A 25,151-nucleotide genomic window follows, 5' to 3' on the forward strand; every position below is an offset into this window, starting at 1 on the left:
CATCTCTGTCCCATCACGTGCGTGTTCCTGATCTACCTATTTACTCTGCTGCAGCAGGCTTCTTAGCAGCCTTCTTCTTCTTATCCTTAGCCAAAGGTTGCTCCAAAATCTTGAGGATCTCTTCGTCGGTGATCTTCTTATCAGTCTTGAACTTGCTAAGATCTGGCTCGGGTGGCGAGGCAATCTTTTGTAAACCGTTTTTGGTAATTGCTGAACATGTTAGTCAAATGTTTCAAAGATAGATGATTCATCATCTGCTTACCAATTGTGGTCAATAATCTTCCTACTGCCTCGTTGTCCTTGTCTCCAACGACTTCGTATTGTCTGAAAACGTTTCCACGTACACACTCGACAACACCGACCTTGGCATCTCGCTCGGATTCCAGTTGTCTCAAACTGAATGGGAAGGTACCAAACTTCTTCACAACCTCATTCATAATCGCTCTGGAACTTGGTCGCTTCAAGGCGTATGTAAGGTTGGTACGACGATGAAGAGTGGTTCTGTTCTCAAAGTTCTTAATCTTTCCAGAGCCAAGAGAAACACCCATCTCAACACCCCAAACCTCGCCAACTTCTGGAACACCATCACCTCTTGTACCATCTCCTGGAGCGAGGATGATCTTCTTCTTTCCTTCAATTTCGTTGCGCTCGAATTGCCAAGAGGTGGTGTGCTCGACCAAGTTGCAGTCGTAACTCTTAACCAATTTCTCGAGTAAGCTGGTAATCTTAGCTTGAGTAGGAGCTTTAATAGTTGCTGCCTTCTTTTGCTCCTCCTCTGTGCCAACTGGGACCAATCCAGAGGGAACCATTAAACGTAACAGAAGCTCGTTTGCATAGTGTGTCGCCAACAACAAGTCTGCATCTCTTCCACTGATCTCTCCATTTGCGTTGTCGGCAGAGGGAATGACAATGGTATCACAAACAATTGTTCCGAATCCATCGATTTGTGCACCGAGTTGAATCTTGATAGCTTCGCCTTCTTTGAGAACAACGCTTGCTTCGGCTTCGTCCGAGGTAAGAGGGGTATAAGGTGTTACGAAAGCTGAAGGAGAAACAGTGGTTGGGTGGGCAATACCTTTTTGTTTGTTAGTTAAATTAGTATCATCAGTAGAGAAACATTCTTACCCTTGACCATCTTCTTTCCTCGGTAGACCTTTGCGATCTCTTCCTCGAGGAGCTTGTCACCCTTCTCGCAAATTGTCACAATTTTCTCGCCAGCCACACACAAGGCAGTGACATCCTTCAAAACCTTTTGGGAGATAGTAGCAGCATTCTTGTATTTGGTGAGAGTATCGGGGTTGTTGAGAGAGTAATCTAGCAATAGTTGATATTGTTAGTCAATCGATGGCTTGAGTTGTCTTCATGCTGGTTGTGCAGATTCTTGTACATCCTTCGAGTCGCATTGGCGGGGTCCAGTTTGCTCAACAACTCACCAACATCAACAGAGTGAGATGAAGCTGATGATGGAGAAGGAAAAAAGGACAACTTACCAATCTCTTGGTTTTCTTCCTTCTTGTCGGCCATGATTGCGATATTCTTATGTTATGGGTCGAAGGTGTCAAGGGTAGTATTGAGATTTATTGTTGTTGTAAAGTCTGGAGGTGCAAAAACAATGTTTTCTTATTTTCCCCTCACAAGTGAAAGTCCAAGGTAGAGGATCCAGGCGAGCCAGGTACTTTACCGCTTTGGAAGGATTAAGGATTGTGTGGGCTTTGTTTCGCTTGGTGACCTCACCGAGCTTCATCTATGTATGCCTGTCCTGTGCCTATCTATGCCTGTGCCTTTTTGCTTCGAGCTCCTTGCTGTTCTCGACTGCATTAAGCAGGAGTTAGGGGATTGAGTATGTACGAGAAATTCGAGAAATTCATTGTAAGATCAGGACCGGTGGTACTGCGCTTGTTTTCGTCAACATATACCTGAATACTTGATGTACTTGATGATGGTTGAATAATGTGTGAATTTTTACGGTTCAAATGCATTCAAAGAATGTTCTGTTACCACCACCACCACCACCACCACCACCACCACTAGCTATTCAATCACACCACCCATGAATTTGTTCGGGAGGCAGCGGCCCGCATAGAAGCTTCTCAGAGCTTGTACCTATCTAGTATTGGATCGCCGTTTCGTTGTTGTTTACCTAGGTACCTTAGTAGACACTTTTGCCAATTAGTCTGCCTCCACGGCAGTGGCTCCTAGAGGGCCAGCGGAGCGACATTTGACATTTCAACTATTCAGGTGACTCAGGTTTTGCCTATCATTATAATGAAAGTACTCTCCCTCGTCTCCGAAGAATCCCGTTTTCTCATTGCGTTTGAGAGTTTGGATGGTATATACTTGAGTATCAAATCTATGGAAGTGGCTCATTGGGTAAGGAATGCCTAGTACCTGGGCACATTATATTATCTACCCAGGCACGTGCCAGGTCGCATTCTGCCTCAGCTCGGCAAGATCAACACAGTGATGACTAATCAAGCTCTTGGAATTAACATTCTTCGCGGTCAACCGTAGAAGCTTACTATGGAGTACTCTACAAGCCAACATCACAATTAATCAACCATACCCGACCTACCTAGGTACCTCTACCTATGGATCACTAAACTTACGCCTCACTCCTCACGCCTCACTCACGCCTCGTGTATTAGTCTGTGTACATATCCATTTATCTTGTCGCGAGTTCAAGGTTCGCGATTATGAGATTCATAATTGTGCATTATTGATAATTAAATCCACCTTCCACTAACTACATTCTTTCTTTCATCTTCTCACATTCGTCGCATAGTTGTCGCGAATGTTTTCGCTATGACACCAGATATCCAGCAGACTTCTCAAGATGATTCTTCCTCAGCTAATGCTAATGCAACTGCACCTTCTGAGTCTGCGAATCCCACTCCATCCCAGTCTTCCACTTTAACTCATCGACCTCGAACGAAATCAGATTTCGATAAGCTATTACTGGAACAATACTTACATCACACTTTAATTCATTCCGCTGCCATTGTCGATGACCAGGACAAACGGAAGGCTTATTATCTCCACAAACATCACGAAGCGCAAGATTACGAGCTGGTAAAAAACCACAAAGATGTCTTTACCGCAAGTCGATTATATGGGACAGGTTACAATGGATATGGGAATGGATTCACCGATGGACCAACAAGAATATTATATTCGCATGCGAAATTCGCGAAGAGGAAAGCGAAGCCATTGCGAATTAAGCGCAAAGATATGGCCATGCAGGCAGATCAAGTGGAAGAGTTGGTTCCCATAAGATTAGATGTGGATTGGGATAAAGTGAAACTTCGAGATACCTTCACTTGGAATTTGCATGATCGAACGGTTACCACAGAGTTGTTCGCGAAGCAGCTTATAGCGGACTTTGGTCTGATTACTCCAGTAGCAGAACCGGTACTACAACAAGTTCAACAACAGATGCATGATCAAATCGTCGACTTTAACCCCTTGGTTTACTTTCCGGAAGACCCCCTGGATGAAATGTTACCATATACGGCATACAAGAATGATGAGCTGCGCATCCTCATCAAGCTTAACATCACTATTGGACCACATACCTTGGAAGACAAATTCGAATGGGATATTAATAATCCTTTGAATTCACCAGAAGAGTTTGCGCAAAGTATGGCCAAAGATTTGTCCCTTTCTGGGGAATTCACTACCGCAATCGCACACTGTATACGTGAACAAAGTCAATTGTTCATACGGAGTTTGTACGGTGTTGGGCATCCGTTCGATGGCAGGCCAGTAGAAGATGCCGATTTAGTCGCAGCATTTTTACCTTCACCTCTACCCTCAGTATTACGGCCACATCAACAAATCAAAGAATTTGCGCCATATCTGTATGAAGTGACGGAAGCAGATTTAGAGAAGCACGATTTAGTATTTTCGCGAGAACAACGAAGGCAGAAGAGATCTGTAAATAGGCGAGGAGGGCCGGTCTTACCAGATCTAAAGGACAGGCAAAGAACAGTGAGAACTTTGGTTGTTTCTTCTGTATTACCTGGAGCAGCAGCAACGGTTGAAGAGAGTCGATTATACAAACGAGTAGGGGTACCATCGGGAAGAGGAAGACGTGCTGGTTTTGGTCGACAAGATGGTGCAGATTTATCAGAATCGGATGATAGTGAAGATTCTAATCCTGAATCACCGGCTATTCAAGTAAATCAAGGTACCGCAAGGACGAGAAATATGCGTGGAGCAGCTACAGCAGCTCAACAAAGAATGGCCAATATTGGAAGATCAGAAACTCCAGAATCTATGCTAGCACACCATCATGAAACTAGGACATCGGGGAGGAAATCTGGCCGTGACGCTCGCGAGGATACTGTGGATACTCCTTCACTGATAGTGAAATTGAAAATTTCGAAAGAGAAATTCAAGAAATTAGTCAAAGACATAGGCAAAGGTCGTTCGAGTCATCAACAAACTCCTTCTGTAACTCGCGCAACATCAACCTTTGGTACTCCTGCTCCACCCGGATCTATGGGTCCACCTTCAACACCCGGAGTTCAACCAGCTCAACCATTGGCAACAACACCAGCACCAGCTCCTACTCCACAACCAGTAAATGCAGTGGCAGTAGGTCAGATAGGTAGAATTGATGCGCCACCTCCTATACCTGGTCAAGCTCCTCCAGCTGTAAGTTTATATCTCTTAATACGTTTTGGCTCATGATTCTAGTTCACATACCTTATCCCATCACCGTCCCACCATCCCCTCATCCCCAAACTATTCCAAAACCCAACTAACACTCCCCATCAGCCCCCTCCACCCCCCTCCTGGCTAGCAACCGGCCTAACAGCCCTCCATCAACAATACCCCAACGATCGTTTCGAAGGTATGATGCGCTACTCGGCTGTTTCCATGACAACCGAAACTCCAGTCCCAGCACCAGCTCCAGGCACAAATCCTGAAGGTATCAAATGGATGTATCTTCCCAGAATCAGATGTCATGATTGTCCAGGGAAGTTGTATACCCCAGGTCCAGATACGACGGTGGGGAATTTTGAAGTGCATCTCAAGAATAAGGGACATAGGGAAAAAGTCAATCTGAGAGTTGGAGCACAAGTCACGAGTTGAGAGTTTGATCGAGTTGTGGAAGATGGAGGCAGAGGCTTTTTAACTGGGATTGAAATAGGAAGGATTGGAGATGCAATGAAATGGAATAAGCCGGCGAAAAACTCCAAATGTCAATCTGAATAGAGACATTGTATTATAGAATAGGATAGCGTGGTGCTTACTTACTTATTTACTGGCTCAATTTATCACGGGAATAAATAAAGTTTATTAGATTCACGCATAAATACACAGAGAGATACATAGCAGTTGACATAAGTAATATGATGTTATATGGATATGATAGATAGATAGACAGTATACCGATTCATATCATTCACATCAAACACAAACCCCACACAAACTTACCCATTTCCCCATCTCCGGAAACATGGCTTTTTCTTTCTCAATCCCTATTCATCCATCCATCCATCCATATCCATCCCAATCAATCAATCAACCAATCAATCAACCAATCAATCAACCAATCAATCAACCAATCAATCAACCAATCAATCAACCAATCAATCACCAATCAATCAACCAATCAATCAACCAATCAATCAACCAATCAATCAACCAATCAATCAACCAATCAATCAACCAATCAATCAACCAATCAATCAACCAATCAAAACAACCCTTTAACAACACCTCAAATCCATCTTACAACCATCTTATCCCCGCTTCCAATCCGCTTCAAATCCGCTTCAAATTCGCTTCAAATCCGTCTTATACCCATTCCAAGACCGCCCCAAGCCCACTCGCTTCAAGCCCACTCACTTCAAGACCGCTTCAAGACCGCTTTCCATATCCATATACATTTGAGTTTTGAATTTTGAGTTTTGAGTTTTGAATTTCACTCGGCCGAATTCGGTGGGATGAGGGATGAGGGGAGAGGGGAGGGGAAGTGGAGTTTTGTATTGTCGTATTGTCGTAAGAGAAATAGACAAATAGAAGCAGGAAAGAGGAAAGAGGAAAAAGAGAAATTAATAGGTAAGATTCTTATGGTGTGGTGGTGTGGTGGTGGTGGTATGGTGGAGATGATTTGGGGGGAGGGTCAGTCAGGGTTTGGAATTTGATAGAGGTGGGTGGGTGGGTGGATGGATAGGTATCTAGGTAGATGGGTATATAAGGGGGGTTGTGGTCCGGCTTTTTAGATGTGATTGATTGATTGATTTTATTCACATTTAGATTGACGTTTAGATTTAGATTTAGATTTACATTTACATTTCACTGATCGATTGCGAGTTTGAGATTATTCTACTTTCTTTGTTTACTCTTTCATACACTACACTTTCTACACTTTCTACTCAAAATCTACCCTAAAAGCCCACCCCCAAACTCCCCTCCCCCCCCAAAAATGTCACCCACCATCCTCATCATCGGCGCAACCGGCAACACCGGGCTCCCCCTCACCAATTACCTTTCCGCACACCTCCCGCCCACCCAACGCATCCTCGCCCTAAGCCGTTCCTCCAGCTCCCCCACCGCGCTCCATCTCGCCTCCCTCCCTTCCGTCCAAGTCCTCGAATATTCCTACCCCGAAATCACCACTTCCTGGCTCATCGAGCACGAAGTCCAAAGGGTGTTCATCTCGACCCACACCGAACCGACGCATTTCTCAGAAGAATCTCAATTCCTGCTGGCGGCCCGCGCTGCCGGCGTGAAATACGTCGTGCGCATGAGTACCACAGCCGCCAATGTGCACGCGGTCACGCTACCATATTACGCGCGGAATCACTGGGCCATCGAGACTCTTCTTTCCACGCCCGAGTTTTCTGCATCGGGAGATTTGAAATGGACGAGTCTCCAGCCGAATGGCTTCACGAATGTGTATCTCTATACCGCGGCGGCGTTTATCCGGGAATACCGCGCTACGGGTTCGGTGCCGGAGACTCTGCCTTTATTCGCTGATGAGGATGCAAAGGTGGGGATTATCAATCCGGCTGATATTGGGGTTTTTGCGGCGAAATTGCTGCTTGCTTCTGATGCTGAGGTGGAGAAACATAATGGCAAGAAATACGTGCTTAATGGTCCTGAAGATATTACCGGCCGGGGAATCGTAGACTTGGTGGAGAAATATCTAGATGGAAAGAAAGTGAAAGAGGTGAAGTATAGAGATACAACGATGATGGATGGGATGTTTGCACAATCGCCATATTCGACAAATTTAATGGCGAGTTTCAAGCATGCGCCGGAGGCGAACTGGAATGGAAAGTGCAGTGTTGCGACGACTAGTAAGGAGGTTTTGGAATTTGCTGCGCCAAAGGGAACACCAGAGGAGGCGTTGAAAGCTATGTTGGAGCAGTAGGCAGATTTTGACGTAGATGAATATTTTTGGAGGGGTAGGAGAAGTTTCAGTTGCTGATGAGTAAGGAAGTACGAAAATTGACGGTGTCGAAATGTACAATTGAGAATGTTTTGGAAAGGATTCGACAGAAGCGAAGACGTATTTAACTTCTTTTCATGTTCTCCTATCTAGGTGAGAAATGGATAGAAAGAAAAGTTTCACCCTTTCCTTTTTCTCGCATTCTAGATTGCCACCCTCACTTTCGTGTTTTCTTTTTGATGTACGTATTCGCCGAGTGTATAAATTTCAGAAATCAACATTTAGAAATAGCGATCATTGAAATGTGAACAATCAGAAAGAGAAAATCGCAGAAATAGAACTAGAAACAGTCAAGAGTTTGAAAGTAATAGATACAAAAATAAGAACTATGCAACAAAGGTACTAGGTAGATGGTATAAATAATACAAATACTCACACTTGTGAATCCAAAAATGTACAGTCGAAATGAAAAGCGATCTGCCTGAACCTTGATTATACCATGATCGTATGGTACCCTATTGGTCACATCACTCATAATTTGAGCCCCCTTTCCTGGTTCTATATACTCAGAAAAATCTTGATATAAACTATTATTCCATTCTGGATGTTCTGTTCATCTATCCCCTATTCCCCAATTCGAATACCAGATCCGTTCGTCTGTATGTTAATTTCAAGAAACACCCCATCCAATCCCTTTCCGCCTTATCCCTATTTGATAGATCCCACCCATGATAGACATCCCCAATCCAATACACCCCCAACCATCCATAAACATATCCGTAAAACGCCTTGCATGAATCGTCCATCCTCTACGATATCTGAACCAAACGAGACCATGATAATCAACTTGTGTTCTTGAGCATCTATGATTGGATGAATAGTGAACATCACATGCTTAATCCATCACCCTCCTGTCCCAAGACAACGCCAGATTTCCATGTACTGATGTATCCATAAATCAAAATACCTCTCGTTCCCATGAAATATCGCTAGAAAGAGATCCAAACCACCCCATTCCTGTACGCCCTACCCAAGAAATGTCTAGAAACAGAATCTAGAGAACCGAACCAATTTCTGAATTACAAGTGAAAGAAGCTCTGGATCGAAGGGATCGAATATTTGTAAGTAAGTGACCGAAACAGTGGGTGTGAATGTTCCAATCGGACTGAAACAAAAGAGGACTGAAACAAAAGAACCAAACCAAGTGTCCCAGAGAACATGAAGTAAAAAAATCAGAAATCCCGTAAAGCAAGCTCAAACTCTTGCAGCCATACTTTGTTTTCTTTGTGGAGCATTCTGCAACGAAAATCCACTCGGTCTTCTACCCGGCAAGCCCATTTCCCCATTTCCATTTTCATTTGTACCATCTCCCATTCCCCCCATTATCTCATCTCCCACAGCATCCTCTCCGTTCTCCATTGCCGGTGACGCTTTCTGGACTACCTTACAGATATTTAATGTAAATCCATTGGTAGCGTTATGTAATTGTTCCCATAATCTCTCATCTCTGTATCGATACTGGATTGGATATTGTATAAGTGGTGGGACTAAAGGTTGTGGATTCCAATTTGCGAGACCAGATTGAACGGCGAGAAGTTCTTCGTCAGAGTCGATAGGGCCATTGAGTAGTTCTTCGTCTTCAAGAGGGGCATTGGCGTCGATTGCTGCTTCTGTTTTTGTGATTAAGTTAGAAGTCGATCTTTGGAATTAGGAAAGAGTGCGGTTAGGACTGGGAAGAGGAAGGAAGGAAGGAAGGAAACAAAGAAATATCATACTTTGTTGTTTGGCTTGGTTTTTCTTCTGGTACTGCGAAAGAAGCATATCGTAAGGTAAGGTACGACCAGGAACAGCTCTTTTAGCTCCCATAGAATGCGATTTGCAGGTTAAGGAGCGGGCGCAAGGAACACCATCTTTCAGGACTCCACATTGGCGTTCTACATCGACTGGACCTTCAGAAAGAGTTAATTTGTTAGCTAAAAGTGTTTTCTGAAATAATCTTGTAGACCGTCTGGTCTCCATGATTGAGATAATTGGGTATTTCGATAAGAATGAAGGAAAAGATTAAATGCAAAGTAAACATCTTCAAAAGTCGGAGAACTCTTGAGACGAATAGTGAAACCCGCATAGAGTGACACTCAGATAGTCCCCCCTTTAGACGCTTCCACTACCTGCCTCCGCCGTCTTCCCCATTACCCCGCCAAAATATGAAATAGAAGCGATTATAGCTTCGGAGATCAAAAATGCATACCTTTGGTTCGGAGCCTTTGGTTTTGGCTCTTCCTTCTTTTTCTTCTGTTTTGGACCCTTTTCTCCCTCGCCATCTGCCTTTCTCTTCTTGCCCTTCGCATCCCCATTATTTTTACCCGCGCTCTTCTTCGAACTCTTGAAGCCACCCGGGCCCTTCTCCTCATCATCGTCATCATCATCACTGCCCATTTTTGTATCTCCATCTCCATCGACATCTTTATTTGCCAATTTCTTTTTGACCTTATCCCTAGCTTCTTTCGCCTCCTTCTTCTTTAACAATTTGACTCTCTTCGCATTCAAACATGCTTTTACATGCGAAACTGTTGCGGTCTTCAATACACTCTTCTTGCAATGCTTACAAACTTGTAAATCGGGGTCATCTTCTAAAGGTCTGCCTGTAGCAAATGTTTCAAGCGCGGCATCATCCAACATATTAACTACAGGGCCAGGACTTGGAATCGAATTCGCGATTGGTGTATCTGTTCCTTTCTTCTTCTCGTCGACTATTGTAGCCTGATTAGCCCCTCGTCATGAGTCGTGTTGTAGAATTGTGGTGGGAAGATTACCATCAATAATACTTCCTTCTCTCCAATTGCCAGGCTTATTGTGCTTCGGAGGTTGTTTCTTTAATTTAATAGTGCCTAATAACTTATCGCCTCCTCCTCGTTCTCTCTTGGGCGCGACTTTGATAGTTGAATCATCGTCACTCGCGACGGAAACTGTTGATGTTGATTAACATATTAAATTTCGACTGATTGAGAAGAAGATATTTACCTCTCCTGCTAGCCATATCGTCGCGAAACTTTGAGAAATTCTGTTGCAGGAGATGTGATGATGGTGGTTATTTCTTTGTAATTGGTGTGATGTTGGAGTCTGGACAAGGCTGAGATAACCTTACTGGCCCACTGACTAGGGTTGATCTCGACTCCTCGATTCGGTAAATTTCCGGCGATTTGTTCCTGCAGCCTGATCTGATCTGGCCTGGTTTTTGGCCTGTGATGTGTGTGGAGTTGTGGGGGATTTCAAGGTTGTCCTTGAAAAGAATTGTTCATATCTTTTTGCTCTCTCTTATCTGATGGTTCCAAAGGGAAAATTGTCGGCTTCAAAATTTGGTGAAGGGAGCCATTTGGTAGGAGGGAGGAGTGTAACCTTAGAGCCTCAACAAATATCTAGCTTTCAGAGTAAGACTCTTGCATCGATGAATGTACTAAAGATTTCCAACAAACCTTTCTTTCACAGCAAAATAACTTTCCCGTTTGGAACGCTGTACATCTTGACATGTATTCACGATGTGCTTGGTGCCTATACATCCATTTGTCTTGATAATTTCTACAGATATAATCAACTGAGAAATCTGCATCATTGAGATCTGTATATGACTTATTATACTACATATTATCGATTCTTTGTGGTATCTATCTAGTGAAATTTACTCCTTCCAAACTGTATCTTCGCTACATACATCCACATCTATTTCCTACCCCTACATCTAGGCACACCTCCCAGATATCCAAAACATAATGCAGCAACCACAGCACACATGCCAGCCACCACTGCATTCATATTCCCATACCCAATTCCCTCTCTCAAACTCCCCGCCATCACGGGTCCAACAGTGAATCCTGCACTGAAAACCATACTATTCAACGCATACAATTGTGCGTATGGTCCTTCCTCTCCAAATAACTCTGGATTGGCATTATGATATTTCTCCGCAACGTAAGATGCTTCCACAATACTCGGTGCTCCAATCAACGCCATCCCAAATCCACATAGTGATAAGAGGGCACAGTAAAGGACTAAGTCATGCGTTGTATTTGAAACGGGAAGACGAAGGAGGATCAGAGGTAGGATAAAAAATGTGTACCCAATTGTTCCAATGATCTTGGGCCCGTATCTATCAACTCCCATTCCAGCTAACGGACCGAAGATGAGAGAGGTGAGAACAATGGGGGTAAAAAGTAGTCCAGTTTGTAAAGCTGTAAATCCAAAGAGCGATTGTGACTGTGTGGGAATAGTGGCGTCGAAAACTGCAAGAATAGTAGCTTGCATGAAAGCTACTAGTTCTGCTGTAAGGAGCCGGGGAGAAGAGAGAAGATAAAGAATTGGAAACTTTTTGACGGATTTTGGGAGTTCTTCGCGAATTTTCCAAGAGTCAAGATCTGAGTCTTTTCCATTCCCGAGCAATGGCGCCTCTTCTCCATTTCCATTTCCACTCTCACTCGCCCCTCCTTGTTCACTTCCGTCCAATCCCTCCTCAACCCCCCACTTCCTCGCAACCTTCTTCTCAATAACCGCCACTCTCATCCCAAAGTCCACCCCTAAAAGCGCAATTCCCATTCCAAAAACCGCATTACTTCCCACCTTGTCATAAACCACTCCTCCCAACACCGGCGCCACCAATTCCCCCGTACTGATGAAACTGAAAATAGTTCCAATCGTGACTCCCAATTTCTCACTTCCAACAGTGTCCATCACGAGCGCCAATCCAATTGTCCAAACTGTTGCTCCTGAAACACCCTGGAAGATTCTCGCGATTATCAAGACCTCTATACTCGTTCCTAGCATTAGGAGCACCGTACTCGCTAATAGAGCTACCAAGCCTACTAGGAATGGAAGTTGACGAGAAGATAAACGATCGGCGATATAACCAGCCGGAAATGAAAATAATACTGATGCTCCTGCATAACAGGCAAGGAGGACAGAAGTGTAATATTGAATTTCCGATTGTTCAACTCCTATTCGATCAGAAAGGATAAAGGGTAAGATGGGCACGATGAGTCCATATAAAAACAAATCGGTAAACATGCCAACGGCTACCGTGGATAGAATGAAGAAGGTATTAGAACGGGCTTCCAATGCCCAGGGACGTTTTGATGAAGAGGATGCCATCGAGGCTATTGATGCCATGACTGGCGATTTCGAATCGTGGAGATATCAATCCGTGGCGGAATCAATCTGAATTATGATAAAAGTGTCGAACTTAATCAATGTTGAGGATTATGATGTCTGAAGAATATATGAAAGAAAAAAACTGGAAATTTACATAAGAATTTGTTGTGCATGTCGTCATGTGTAAATCTTTTTGCCTGGAGTACTCGAGTACTTCCAAAGATTTTTCTCTTCCAATGAATTTTTTTTCTGCGGGTAGACCCGAAGCTAAAAGCTAGTGTGTAGTGTAAGTCGGAATCAATTTCGGAATTGTTGTCCTATCGGGAAAGATATAAGATGAAGATGTAATATAAAGTATCGAGATGAACCAACCCAATTGATATGTTATGAGAAGTTTGGGTTTGTCAAGCTTACCTATATTGTTTGCTTTGTTGGTTGGGTTGGTTTTACGAAAGTATGATAACTTTATCCGAGCTATTCATCCAGGGGTATTTTGATATCATGAAGCTCCTTAACTACTATATAGATCTACTAGGTAGGAAGCGCGATAGACCTCCACCATGCGCGCGGTAAGATTTATGATAAGGCACATGGAATAAGAGTAAAGTAAAGTGCAACTGAATCTTATAAAATATATTCTATATAACCCCACGGTATCTGCTGTTCCTCTCTCGTCTTTTTGCTTAAACATTTTCATACATCACAGCTGTAAAACAAATGAACTCACAAAGTAAACTCCTCCACTCCTCTCCCTAACCCCCTTTCGCTTCATAGGTATTCTTCTCAGGTATCCATCATCCAACCCATCCCCCTTTTCACCCCTAGAAAATAAAAATCATCATATAAATACAGAAAAAAGCCTCTGATTTGTATGAAACCAGAAGACTCCCAATTCACTCCAACCTCAACGTAGAAACGAAGTCCATAATATCCATCCCTCCCCTCTTGATAAGTAAAGAAATCCACAAATGAAAACCCACTTGATTATTTGGCTTTAAACCAACTTTCCTCTTCATTAAATATAGCTAACCTTGACTCCCATCCCTATTGTTCTCTTGACCCTGCCCAGTCCCTCGCTCATCATCCTCCTGATTCTTTCCCTGACTTCTCTCCTTCCGAACACAACTGCTATCCCAGCTACGAAAGCGACCATTCTTAACATGGCCATCGGATTCTTTAAATTAAAATTTCCTCCCATGTTTTGAAGGACCAATGTCAAATTACGCATTATAATTCCCACCTTTTCTATTATAGTTTTTTGTTTTGTTTCTTCTACCGATTTTCGAGAATGTGGTTTAGTGGTCGAAGATTTGGAAGATTTGGAATGTCGAGGATTGTTAGGCGATGAAGACGATGTTATGGATCCATTAGTCATTACTGGAGCTTCATCTTCAATCCCGTAGTCGACTTCTGATGTCCCTCCTACGCTTGCTCTGGATTTCTTATCCATTTCTTCTCGTCTCCTTTCCTCTTCTTCTCTCCGACGTCGACTTTCTTCTATATCTCTCTTGAGTTGTTCTTCTCTGTATTCCTTTTCCATTCTCTCTCTCCTCTCCCCTTCCTCACTTTCTTCCTTAAGGCTTCGCAATGCCCCAAGGAAAGCCTCTCTTCTTTCATCGTCCAAAACTTCACTAATCGTGATGAATTCTTTCGCATAATCCCATTCATTATTTCGGAGTAGGACATGTAGGGTATAGAGTTCTAGAATCTTTACGCGAGCATTTAAGTCTCGTGGTGTATCTGTTCCGGGTTGGGAACGACGTTTGGAACCTGGGAATGGATTTGAGGCCGTGGGTGTAGAGGATTGGGACATAGAGAGGGATGGTGTATTTGATGTTGCGAGATATGTTTCAAGACGAGTCTGGTTCACCTTTTGGGTGCGAGCATGAGCTAAGAGAAGAGTTGCTCTATTTTATTGTTAGTTGCTTCCTTTATAGTGGAGAGATATCTGGGGGTTGAGAGGGTGCGGGGAACACGAACAAGTTTATGACGACGTCTGAATCTACATCCCCTTCAATTCCATGATATCCGTTTTTGACAACCTCCTCCCAAACTTCTCCGTCCCTAACCTTGGCGACGAGTGCTCTGAATTGACTTGTTCCGAATGCTTGCTTTCCTTCGGCAGGGTCCAATTCCAAAATCGCATTCAAGATTGTAAGGTATAAACTCCAGACTTTGATGCGAGTCGTACGGGAAGCTTTTGATATTGGAGCCAAGGATTTCGCAGGGTCATCGGGATTGGCGTTCTCGGTGTCGGAGGGAGAGGATGGTGTAATTACTGGTAAAATGGTTGAAAGCGATTCAGGTAGACGACGCGTTAAAAAGAGCGTTGAGGCTTGACGATAAGTTTTCGAGATTTGAGATGTATGGCGAGATGAAGAAAGGGAATTGGAAAGGGATGAATGGGACGATGAAATTATATGTGATGAAGATAGCGGATCTGATGGATTGATCGCCGTAATAGATCCATGAGAAGCCATGTCTGCCGAAAGGTTGTAGAATTGAAAGTAACGACGCGAATAGATCGAAGGAATTAAATACGGGTGGAGGGGACGTCGGGGAATGAAGAAATGAAAGGCAAAAGGACTAGGACGTATGTATGTATGACATTTGAAAATGTCTCTGATGATTGTAACGAGGGAAACGGTTTAAAGCCTCGGTCCAGGAAGGTTAATATGATTGAGGCATAGGGCGGTGTGTTGACTCATGTGATTGGTTGCCCAGGTGGTTGATGAAATTAATTATGAAAGGCTTGAATGAAAATGCAAGGTGGTATAAAATTATGCACACGCTTCACTTCCAACAAAGAAACAAGAAGCACGAGATCAAAGTAAGCAGGTGAGGTTTGATTTAAGAAATACTATTTATTATCTACTCGGAGAGCTACCCTACCTAGTTATATACATTATATATATCTAAATTTAATTGGTAAATCTAAATCTAAATCTGTATCTATATCTATATATACATCAATCCTATATATATTTATATACACCAATCAAGTACAACCACAAACCACATAAGGCAATCAATCATAGATACATCTCATACATCAGACGATAGAATGCGAAAGAACATGTCTTCAATGTAAAACAGAGAATACAAACAAGATCGATCAATCTTCCTTCAACCATCTTGTCGCCTTCCTTCCCCTTTAGCTTACCTCCCATATCTCTTCCCTTTCCTTCAATACCAACGTATTTCCCAAGTAATATCTTCTTCACACCTTGACCTCCATTTGGGCACTCACACTCGCTCGCGATGGACATTCCTCAACAACACGAATAATCAGATTCACCTTCTAAATTTTGTGCTTCTCTTCTCCGCTTTTATGTGGCAGTAAAAGTAGTAGCTTCCTAATATACTCTCCTCGAGCAACAACCAACAGTAACCGCCTCCACCCAAACAACCCTCAATATCTTGCCGCAAATCCACCATCAATATGGAGGTTGATAAAGAAAACTGGCAGCGGCTTTTGCTCCCAATCTTAAAAGATATTGCGAATGCTACCTTTGTTTCTTTCGATTTGGAAATGAGTGGTATTACTACTCGTCCAAAGCATACTTCCCAAGAACGAACTCACGATATTGGAAAGCCAAGCCTTCAACAACAATACGAAGAAGTAAAGGACGCTGCCGAAACTTTCCAAGTTCTTCAACTAGGTATTACTTGTGTTGAGGAGGACCGTGAAAAGGGTTAGTATAATGATTGTTTTCGCCACTCTTGATATTGGACGTTAACCATCCTTAGAATACTATCTTGCTAAACCTTACAATATCAACCTCAGTCCACTGTTGCTCTATGATAGAGTCTTTGATCTCGACCGCAAGTTCTCTTTCTCCAGCTCTGCTACCAACTTCCTTCAATCAAATGGCTTCGACATTGGTGCAGTATTCACCATGGGTGTTCCCTATTTATCGGAGCAGGAAGAAGTTGAGGCCCGTGAACGTTATGATCAGAGGATTGAGAGAAATGCAGCAATTCCTAGCATTGTTTTCGACCCCAGTGATGTTGGAACATTGGAGTTTTATCGGAGGGCTAGGTCGATTATTACTGAATGGATCGAGGCAAAGGAAGTAAGTAATTTTCTGTTTACCATCATACATGTGATCACGTTTTTCATATTCCAGCCGATAGTCTTACAGAAGATGTTTTATTTGAATGATCGATGTGGACTTGCGTGCTGTAGCCGTTGACATATTGATCAAATACCCCCCTTGGTTTCTAAATGCAAGTTCGTCATTATCATCCTCACCTCGGGATATGACATTCTTTGTATATATGATGCAAAATTATGATGATTTACTATTTCCAACTATTTGCTAACAAATTCTAGCCTAAGATGACCTTTGTCAACGTGGATAATCCCAAAGGTCCTCTGAATGGTTTCCAACGAAGATTAGTCCATCAACTTGTCCGCAGCGAATTTCCACAGTGTAGATGTTTTGCTCGTTTGGATGGATCTTTCATGCAAGTTGAAAAGATTGATCATGATAGAGAAGCAAAGGTATGCTATTCCAATCTCTCCGACCCCCTTATTGCATTTTATACTGAATGATTCTACATTTCCCCCCCCCCTTTTTCGTTGAAAACTCGATATTCTGCCTTACTAATGGTGCATAGTTCAAAGTCGAGCAATTGAAGAAGTTCAACCAGCGAATCGCCACTCAATCTGGAGCAAGATTCATCTTCGAAGCACTTTGTGGTGGTGACTTAACAGGTATCGATCCAATGTGGTCATATACACATGATGAGAACGCCCAACCTAACACCGTCGATTCTTCACATGTTGCTCTTGAAGCAGAGCTTGCAAAAGTGACTAAGAAACTCAAAGAGAAACAACACGTTATTGTTGGTCATAACCTTTTCACAGATCTTTGTTTCCTCTATAAGACATTCATTGGTGATCTTCCAGCTGGAGTGGGAGATTTTCAATCTCAAATTCATTCCCTGTTTCCTTTCGTTATTGACACTAAATATCTTGCTACGTATAACAGCGATGCTATGAAACCGCGCGTTAACCTTAAAGAGCTTTTGATTCCGGTTAGTATAATATGCCCTTCAATTTTATCCTTCCCATGAATATGAGAGGAGGCTCAACATCTAAAATCTCCAATCAATCTCATTCCATTCTTCAAGAAACTAACCCGCAAACTTTAGTTTCAAAAAATCCATATGCCACTCATACTTCTCCACGAAAAACACAATACCTATGGCGCCACTAATGGAAATGCTCACGAAGCAGGCTTTGATAGTGTAAGTCCAACCCCCTCGCGCCCCCATTCTCAAATATACAATATATTCGTACTTCCCACTCTATATTCCAAACACCCCTCCTTTTCTTTCTGACAGAATTCTAACTCTTTATCCCTCATTCAGTGGATGACAGCCGAACTCTTTGCCAAACTTTCAGCTCAGCTTTATGCCGAACAATCAGATTCTCAATCCCCATCTGAAGATAATTACAAACGCGATTATAGCGACGACTATATTCCTTCTTCGGATTCTGACTCTGAAGACGAAGGATCCGGAGGTGCTTCTCTCTTCTCTCCCGTATCCAGTTCTACTGTCTCAAGATCAAAGGGAAATGCAGATAGAGATAGTCCAGGTAATTGGCACGCAATGCAACTGAATAATCCTTTTGCAGCGCTGGAACTCGAAAAGACGGGTAAAAATGGACGAAAAATTAAGAAAGACAAAAAGAAAGTACAATTTGGTGATGGAGGAAAAGTGGAGGGGGGCATTCAACAGTGGATTCCAAATGCGGAACATGCATTTTGGGAGAATTATAAGAACAAATTGAGGGTTAATGCTATTGAGGGAGAAGTGTGTGATTTGAGTGGTGGCGGGAGAAGTGCGAATGGGGTTAATGGGGAACGAGGAGAGAGGATTAGGAAGCAGGGAAGGGGAAAGGGTAGTTGAGCCTGAGCTGATTCAATTTGAAGGGCTCTTGGGAGATGCTTGAGCTGAGGGACCGAAAGGGCTTGTAGGGGACGGGGAGATCTCTTGAGATTATCTCGATATCAAGTCACGAGGAAGCGCACTTGACGAATCAACGAATGGATGAATAAATGAAGCAAGCAAGCGAGAAAGCAAGCGATATATCCAGGGTATCATAGAAAAATTGGCGTGGATCTTACATAACTTATTCTAGATGCGCATGCATGAATCAATGAGTCAATGAACCAAATCTTACAAACCAAGTTCACACATCTACATGTCTACCACGTTGAACAATTGAAAATTACATTCACATTCATATGCACATGCACATCAAACCATACCACACATGCACCTATTGACAATCATATAAACTCCGATGTACTTTCAAGCATATCCGTATCATATCATATAATCCCAAAGACCTAGAAAACTAGCTAGCTACATAGATAGATAGATACATATCCACAAGAAGGAGAGAAAAAATCTCAAATTGAAACGCAAAGCAAGTAAGTCCTCATGCAAGTAAGCAAATTAAAGCCATCTTGCCCCAAACGATCCCATTGCATTGTATTGTATTGTATTTCCATAATTCCCATCTCCCATCTCCCATCTCCCAGCTTCCATAAACGTGAAATTACATTTCTCCTCATTCTCATTCTCATCCACACAACAGCTAGGTAATAACAAACGCATCGCATATCCACATATAATAGACACATTCAGTCAACCTTTTTGCTTCGTAAACCGGGTATACGCTGAACGCTTTTCTTTGTTTTCATTTTCTCACGCGTCCCCGCTTTTCCCTATATTTCTATCCATTCTTCTGGGCTTCCATTCGACCGATCAATCAATCAATCAATCACTTAGCTCTTCCCCTTGTATTCCTCCCCCTCCCAACTACATCCTTGGTTTTCCGCCCCTTGCCGCCCTTCGCGCTCTCCTTCACCTCTGCCGCCTCGACCTCCTCTTCTACCCCCTCCGCTGCTTCTTCCTCAGCCTCCTCCTCAACAACCTCTTCCTCTGCAACCTCCTGAGCTCTCCCCCTAGTATTCCTCGTCGGTTTCAACACCTGTCTCTCAGACTTCTCTTTCGTTTGAACAGGCAACTTAGTTTTCTTACCATCGCGAGTTTTCTTGCCATTAGCTTTTGGTTCAGGTTCTTCGACTTCTTCTTCGATTTCAGCTTGGACTTCTGACTCAACCATTTCCACATCCGCATCAGCAGTAGGAGGTTCTTCTTCTTCTTCTTCGACTTCGACTTCAGCTTCAACTTCTGGCTCCGGACTTGCAGCTTTCGCACCTCTCCTACCACTTCTTCCCCTTCCAGTCGCTCTAGCATTCCTGACATTCGACTTGGTGGGTTTAGGAGAAGGTGTAGGTACTGCCGCTTCAGCTTCCACTTCATTGTCTACATCTGCTTGGGCCTCCTCCTCGACCTCTTCTTCTCGCGGTGCGACTTTCTTGCCATTTGATTTCTTAGTCTTAGGTGTTGCTTTGGTCGATCTCGAAGCGCGTTTCGGAGGCGAAGATACAGGTTCTTCTTCCATATCAACATCCTCTTGTTCTTCTACCTCAACATTGACTTCAACCTCAGCCTCATCCTCACTTGCAGGAGCTGGGGACGTAACGCTAGATGCAGCTCTCGGGACCACCCTAGGCGATTGCTTCTTTTTTGCCGATGCTGTTCTTGATCCACGTTTGGGTTGTGGGGGTGTTGGTTCTGCTTCGGATTCTGCTTGTGGTTCGACTTCATCTTCCATAACGACGTCTGATTGTTCTGCATCTTCTTCGACAATGCGAGTTGACTTCTGAGGTGTCTTTGCCTTGGGTTTTCCCCTTCCCTTGCTTGTTGATTTAGGTACCGGCTCTTCTTCCTCCTCGACTTCGTCGGCATCTTCTTCCTGTTCAGCATCACTTTCCTCATCTTCTTCCTCAGGCTCCACCCTATTACCATCTTCATCGAAATAATCCCATTTACTAACACCTTCCAACATTTCATCTTCATCCTCGCTATCATCCCTATCAATATAACTCTTTTTCGCACTTGCAACGCCTCTTCCACTCTTTCTTCTCTCTGCACTGCTGATTGCTGGCGTTCTTGGTTCTTTAATCTTCTTTGGTTTGGGAGTCTTGACGACTCGCTCTTTCTTGGAAGCTGTAGATTTAGGTCTCCCTTCGGATTTCTGTTTCTTAGCGGTGGGGAGGGATGAATCATCGATAGATTTCCGTTTTTGCGACTATCAATAATATTAGTAAATGATGAAAAATAAGAGATTTGGGATGAAAGTGAGCGAATCGTACCTTCTTCTTATCCGCGTTTCTGACCAACTTATCTAATTCTTCATCCAATTCCTCTGGGATGTAATTCTTTTCCGCAATCTCTTGCGCAATACTATGAGATTGCAGAGCACCGAACAACTTGGCTGGAACCCTTACTTTAGCTGGATAAGATTGCATAGTCCAACCTTTCTTGGCTTCCCACTTCTGAATCACAGCCTGTGTGAGATCACTCAGAACGTAAAGATTTTCAGATTCAGCTGGGTTGATAGCATCTCGAGCTTGCTTGACACTTTGAGCATATTTGTAAATAAGACCCAAGTTATCTTCCGAGGCAACAGAAGACACATAGTATAGTATATAACGAGCATGATCAATAAGCTCGGCAGGATCGGCGCTATAATCAGGGTGGTGGGCTAATAATGATAAAAGTCGTGGCAGAGTTTTCTCCAATACCATAGTCTTGGAGTCGACGAAGACCTTAGCACGAGAACGAATCCATGTGATGATTGAGTTCTTGAAATTTATTTCTGGTTCAAAAGCAGTCAAGAAGACGATTGTGTAAAACCGATCTGGAAGCTTATCCTTGACCAAATATTTCTGGAGTTTTTCAATAAAAGCTTTTCGGACATTTGGATGTTCGTCTTGTGCTACGAAAGATAGACGGTCGAACTGAGCAGGAGCTAGGATTTCGTCAAAAATCGGAGTAGTGCAGAGCTTGAGCATTAACTGTGCTGCTAATAGCCTCAAACGAGATTTATGGTGCCTGGGAGTATCCTGCTGCTTGGAAAGCTCTCCATTGTCCACAATCAATTTGTTGAGAACCTTGAAGACTGGTTGCGCAACAGTTTTGACTTCTGTTTCTTCAACTGTACGCAATCTATTAACTAGAATCTTCAAGGCCCAACATTTGGCTTGGCATTCTTCGTCTAGCTCATCATCATTCTGCCATTTGGGATCGGTATCTTTGGCTGGAGTTCGAACTTGCAGGAGAAGCTCTTGGGTGGTAATTTCAAGAATCTCATCACTAAAATCGTCCGCAATTTTAGGAGACAATAGTTGCAATTGACTAATAGCTGCCAGCTTGGTCAAAAAATGGCCTTCCCCATACTTCCACTCCTTTGTTGACTTCTCCAAAAGATCCTTCGCATGCATTTCTTTTCGATCAGTGGCAGCCATCAAAAGAGTGATCGCATATTTTGCAGCTCGAGGTGGTGTTCCAAATGATGCATAACTGACTAACGTCTGAGCAAACTTGCGATCTTTGGGAAGTGATTTCGATTCGGTCTTGCTTTTGGCAAATACTGCACATGCTTTCAAAGTTGCCACAGTCCCTGGATCATTTTCTTTAGTCTCTGTTGGTGCCTCATCTTCCAAAGTCTTGCATAATTCCTTGATATTTGCAGTCAAGACTTGTGGATTCTTTTCGGAAATTTCATTCATGACCTCCTGAGCAGTAGCACCCAATCCTTTATCATCGGTTCTGGAATACTGGAGAATCGCAGGCAAGTGACTCCGATTGTATACCAAAAAGGCAGAACGGTAAATGATAGGCGTTAGCGTGTCGAGAAGGCCAGCTGGAGCATTGGGTGCTGCTTCAATGCGCTTAGAAAATTCCTTGATCGCATTGTGAACAGTTTTGAAATCGCTCTTAGGATCCATCATGTACCGTAAAAGTTGATAAGTTCTTCGATCATGGAGCTTCGCGTACTTATGCAAATCTTGGCTAGTACGTAAAGGATCTGGAAGAAATTGAAGAAGATATTCAATAACTGCGCCGAGTTTCTGTTTAACATCTGCGGCATCACCTTCGGTCACTCCGCCGTTGAAATCTTCGCATTTCTTAATATAAGCAGCAAGTACATCAGAGTATGATTTTGTTCGGGCCTGTATAGCGAAGAAAGCTTTCTTGGGCTTGGGATCGAGGGATCGAACTAACAGCAAAATGCGTTCTGCTCGAATTTTATCTGCATCGAATGGTTCATCGGAAGATAATTGTGATTGAGAAGCGCCATTCTTTGAGATTTTGGCCTTGGAAGGTGGATAAGTCAGAGGTAAAAGCTGCTCGAACATCACATGATCCAAGACAACGTTAAGTTCTAAATCATTGGCAAAGAAACCTTCGAAGATTCTCGAAGGAATAGCACCCAATGACGCGATCACACTCTCGTTTCCTGCCGCAATTTCACCAGTTGCTACACCCCATATCGTACCAAGTGTCGTCATGGCCTCTGCTCGAACGGCAGGCTTACGGTCTCTCGCTCGATCTGCCAAATTACTAAGAACAGAACCGGACTTGACTACTGGGCCATTAGGTACAAGTTTCTCCATGATATCCACCAAATTGAAGCTTGCAACAGCTTTCACAGCAGCAATTCTGACCTTCTCATCTGGATCATTTAATTTCTCCGCTAATGACTTGACCAATGCAACTTCGTCTTCTCGGTTCAATCCGATACCTCCAGCCTCAGTCACTAAGATTCGTCCAATAGCTGTGGTCCAAGCTGATCGAATGACTGGTGATTTGTCATTCTTTCGTCCAATGAAGCTATGCCAAACGGATGGATGTGTTTGAGAAAAAGATTGTGGTGAACTGGGTTTGACGAGGATACTTGTGATAGGCGTCACTGGATAGTCATCAAGTCGCACGGGAGGATACGCAGCAGGATCCATATTAGGAAGAGGTGGTGGTCCTGCAGCACCAATACCAGAAATGATATCTCCCAAAGTCTCGGTAGCCAACAAGCGCAATTGTATATTCTCTGCTGACAATTCTGCCTCTACTTGAGGAATAACATTCTGTAAAACAGAAGGCGATGCGCGCCATAGTTCTCTTAGAAGTCTGTGGGCCTTTTCGAGTTCTTTCAAATCCTGATCCGATGGTCCTGTTGGGGCATCATCTCCATCTGAGTCCGCATCATCCTTTCGGTGTCCATTCGATTTGCCTCCACTTGTAGAAACTTCCATCATAACGTCGTTGAAATATTGACTGACGTAACGAGACATCTTATCAGAGCAATCATTACAGATAGTCTTTGCCATATTGTATGCTTCTGGGAGATCTTTCAATAACAGTGTAGATTGCTTGTCGTCGGCCTTTGCACCATGCTTGCCTTTACCTCCACCAGGCGTAGCAGCTCGTAGAAATTGTGCAACAATAATATCGATAACTGGTGCTCCCACGACTGGCGCTTCGTCGACCAAAGTAACCAAACATTGTGACATATTATATTCGACATCTTTGCTTATTTGCTCGTCTGTAGAGGACTTCAAAGAACCGGAACATATATCGAAGAAGGTGCTGAAAAGATGGAGCATGAGATCTTCTGCATTAGGAAGATCTGTCATCAAAACGATACTCTTAACTTCTGAGAGAGATGACAAAACATATTTGTGTTCGGTGTTGTATGGATGACTAGGATTGGCAAGGGCTGGTAAAATGATACCAACGAAGAAGGTGAATATATTCTAATAAAGTTAGATCCTAGTTTAGCAGTGTAAGAGCCCGAGAATGATATACCTTAACCTGCGAACTAGTATATGGTGCATCAGGAGCGCAAAGCTTCAATATATCCACCAAACAACAAGCTGTCCATGCTCTTACTCCGTTGTCCTTATGATTCAATAAATTTTGCGCCGCGAGCTCTTTAGCCACTACTGTCAATGATGATTTATCTATTTCCTCCTGATCCATATCCCGCAGCTCACTCGCAAGCTTTTTAAGTCTCTTTAAGAGGGTTTCGGTCGCAATGGGCTTTCCTGCGCGCCATGATAAAGCTTCGTTGAATACTAATCTGGTAGAGGGTTCTTCCGGTTCAGGAGATTCGATCGCACCGCGGCGCGGAGCCATTTTCAATTGAAAACTCCAATCGCGGAGTCGTGATTTTGGTAATTATTTTCGTTCCAGTCAATTTGGAGATGCGCACAGTTATGGTGGGTTATTTCGTGGTTGAATGCGTTTGATGGTGGATGTATTGAGCTTATTGCATGGGTGGATGGAGGAGAAATCGCGTGTAGTACCAAAGTGCTCTGAGACGCGTTGATTAAGCTTTTTTGGGTAATCGCGCTACGGGTACATAGCGCATGACCACAATACAACGATGTATCGATTAGTTGGAAAACCTTTGACTTCTTGATTGTTTAAACTTAATATCGACAATCCGTACTTTTCTATGGTTTGAATCTGATATGGACAATCTGTACTTCCCGAGGTCTATTGTTTGAAGTTGATCTAGACTATCTGATAACCTTAGAAGCAACTGTGATAAATTTCACTGGCAGTGTCGCCGTGGTCCGTTTATCATGCGATACCTGGATAATTAGATCATAGCCGGCCTTTTCATCATCTATACGAGTATGGCATGGTGTAACGGATAGATATATCGTCT

At 43.2% G+C, this 25,151-nt stretch overlaps 9 protein-coding genes across 9 annotated transcripts; 3 read left to right on the forward strand and 6 right to left on the reverse strand.

The window, feature by feature from the left end:
* Positions 1 to 40: 40 nt before the first annotated feature.
* Positions 41 to 1,524, reverse strand: EAF02_001830 (uncharacterized protein; the record flags this gene model as incomplete). The annotated part of the gene is made up of 4 exons (XM_038897878.1): positions 41 to 210; positions 263 to 1,075; positions 1,126 to 1,314; positions 1,491 to 1,524. 4 exons carry the CDS (start codon positions 1,522 to 1,524, stop codon positions 41 to 43), a joined length of 1,206 nt encoding a protein of 401 aa, XP_038762853.1.
* A 1,278-nt stretch (positions 1,525 to 2,802) lies between these two features.
* EAF02_001831 (uncharacterized protein) lies at positions 2,803 to 5,097 on the forward strand (the record flags this gene model as incomplete). The annotated part of the gene is made up of 2 exons (XM_038897879.1): positions 2,803 to 4,656; positions 4,780 to 5,097. The coding sequence occupies 2 exons, from the start codon at positions 2,803 to 2,805 to the stop codon at positions 5,095 to 5,097; spliced, it is 2,172 nt and encodes a 723-aa protein (XP_038762854.1).
* Positions 5,098 to 6,436: 1,339 nt separating this feature from the next.
* Positions 6,437 to 7,387, forward strand: EAF02_001832 (uncharacterized protein; the record flags this gene model as incomplete). The annotated part of the gene is made up of 1 exon (XM_038897880.1): positions 6,437 to 7,387. One exon carries the CDS (start codon positions 6,437 to 6,439, stop codon positions 7,385 to 7,387), a length of 951 nt encoding a protein of 316 aa, XP_038762855.1.
* A 1,272-nt stretch (positions 7,388 to 8,659) lies between these two features.
* Positions 8,660 to 9,424, reverse strand: EAF02_001833 (uncharacterized protein; the record flags this gene model as incomplete). The annotated part of the gene is made up of 2 exons (XM_038897881.1): positions 8,660 to 9,075; positions 9,181 to 9,424. 2 exons carry the CDS (start codon positions 9,422 to 9,424, stop codon positions 8,660 to 8,662), a joined length of 660 nt encoding a protein of 219 aa, XP_038762856.1.
* Positions 9,425 to 9,556: 132 nt separating this feature from the next.
* EAF02_001834 (uncharacterized protein) lies at positions 9,557 to 10,442 on the reverse strand (the record flags this gene model as incomplete). Its single annotated transcript, XM_038897882.1, has 3 exons — positions 9,557 to 10,155; positions 10,219 to 10,371; positions 10,427 to 10,442. 3 exons carry the CDS (start codon positions 10,440 to 10,442, stop codon positions 9,557 to 9,559), a joined length of 768 nt encoding a protein of 255 aa, XP_038762857.1.
* A 680-nt stretch (positions 10,443 to 11,122) lies between these two features.
* EAF02_001835 (uncharacterized protein) lies at positions 11,123 to 12,562 on the reverse strand (the record flags this gene model as incomplete). Its single annotated transcript, XM_038897883.1, has 1 exon — positions 11,123 to 12,562. The coding sequence occupies one exon, from the start codon at positions 12,560 to 12,562 to the stop codon at positions 11,123 to 11,125; it is 1,440 nt and encodes a 479-aa protein (XP_038762858.1).
* A 997-nt stretch (positions 12,563 to 13,559) lies between these two features.
* EAF02_001836 (uncharacterized protein) lies at positions 13,560 to 15,024 on the reverse strand (the record flags this gene model as incomplete). Its single annotated transcript, XM_038897884.1, has 2 exons — positions 13,560 to 14,451; positions 14,525 to 15,024. The coding sequence occupies 2 exons, from the start codon at positions 15,022 to 15,024 to the stop codon at positions 13,560 to 13,562; spliced, it is 1,392 nt and encodes a 463-aa protein (XP_038762859.1).
* Positions 15,025 to 15,538: 514 nt separating this feature from the next.
* On the forward strand, positions 15,539 to 18,752 carry EAF02_001837 (uncharacterized protein). Its single transcript, XM_038897885.1, has 6 exons — positions 15,539 to 16,239; positions 16,295 to 16,620; positions 16,881 to 17,051; positions 17,168 to 17,587; positions 17,705 to 17,800; positions 17,924 to 18,752. The coding sequence occupies exons 1-6, from the start codon at positions 15,987 to 15,989 to the stop codon at positions 18,464 to 18,466; spliced, it is 1,809 nt and encodes a 602-aa protein (XP_038762860.1). The 5' UTR covers positions 15,539 to 15,986; the 3' UTR covers positions 18,467 to 18,752.
* A 114-nt stretch (positions 18,753 to 18,866) lies between these two features.
* On the reverse strand, positions 18,867 to 24,733 carry EAF02_001838 (uncharacterized protein). Its single transcript, XM_038897886.1, has 3 exons — positions 24,284 to 24,733; positions 20,788 to 24,231; positions 18,867 to 20,723 (listed from the first exon to the last, which is right to left on the reverse strand). Exons 1-3 carry the CDS (start codon positions 24,611 to 24,613, stop codon positions 19,347 to 19,349), a joined length of 5,151 nt encoding a protein of 1,716 aa, XP_038762861.1. The 5' UTR covers positions 24,614 to 24,733; the 3' UTR covers positions 18,867 to 19,346.
* Between the last annotated feature and the right edge of the window lie 418 nt (positions 24,734 to 25,151).

The sequence above is a fragment of the Botrytis sinoallii genome (genome assembly GCF_014898435.1).
Source record: "Botrytis sinoallii strain Bc 23 chromosome Unknown BSIN_002, whole genome shotgun sequence".
NCBI lineage: Eukaryota > Fungi > Ascomycota > Leotiomycetes > Helotiales > Sclerotiniaceae > Botrytis > Botrytis sinoallii.

Excerpts from the sequence above, each read along its gene's own strand:
- EAF02_001838 (XM_038897886.1), bottom strand. The coding sequence starts at position 24,613 with ATGGCTCCGCGCCGCGGTGCGATCGAATCTCCTGAACCGGAAGAACCC. Across the intron at positions 24,232-24,283 it reads ATACTAGTTCGCAGGTTAAG|AATATATTCACCTTCTTCGT; the intron begins GTATATCATTCT and ends TAACTTTATTAG. Across the intron at positions 20,724-20,787 it reads GAAACGCGGATAAGAAGAAG|TCGCAAAAACGGAAATCTAT; the intron begins GTACGATTCGCT and ends TATTATTGATAG.
- EAF02_001837 (XM_038897885.1), top strand. The coding sequence starts at position 15,987 with ATGGAGGTTGATAAAGAAAACTGGCAGCGGCTTTTGCTCCCAATCTTA. Across the intron at positions 17,052-17,167 it reads ATCATGATAGAGAAGCAAAG|TTCAAAGTCGAGCAATTGAA; the intron begins GTATGCTATTCC and ends AATGGTGCATAG. Across the intron at positions 17,588-17,704 it reads TTAAAGAGCTTTTGATTCCG|TTTCAAAAAATCCATATGCC; the intron begins GTTAGTATAATA and ends CGCAAACTTTAG.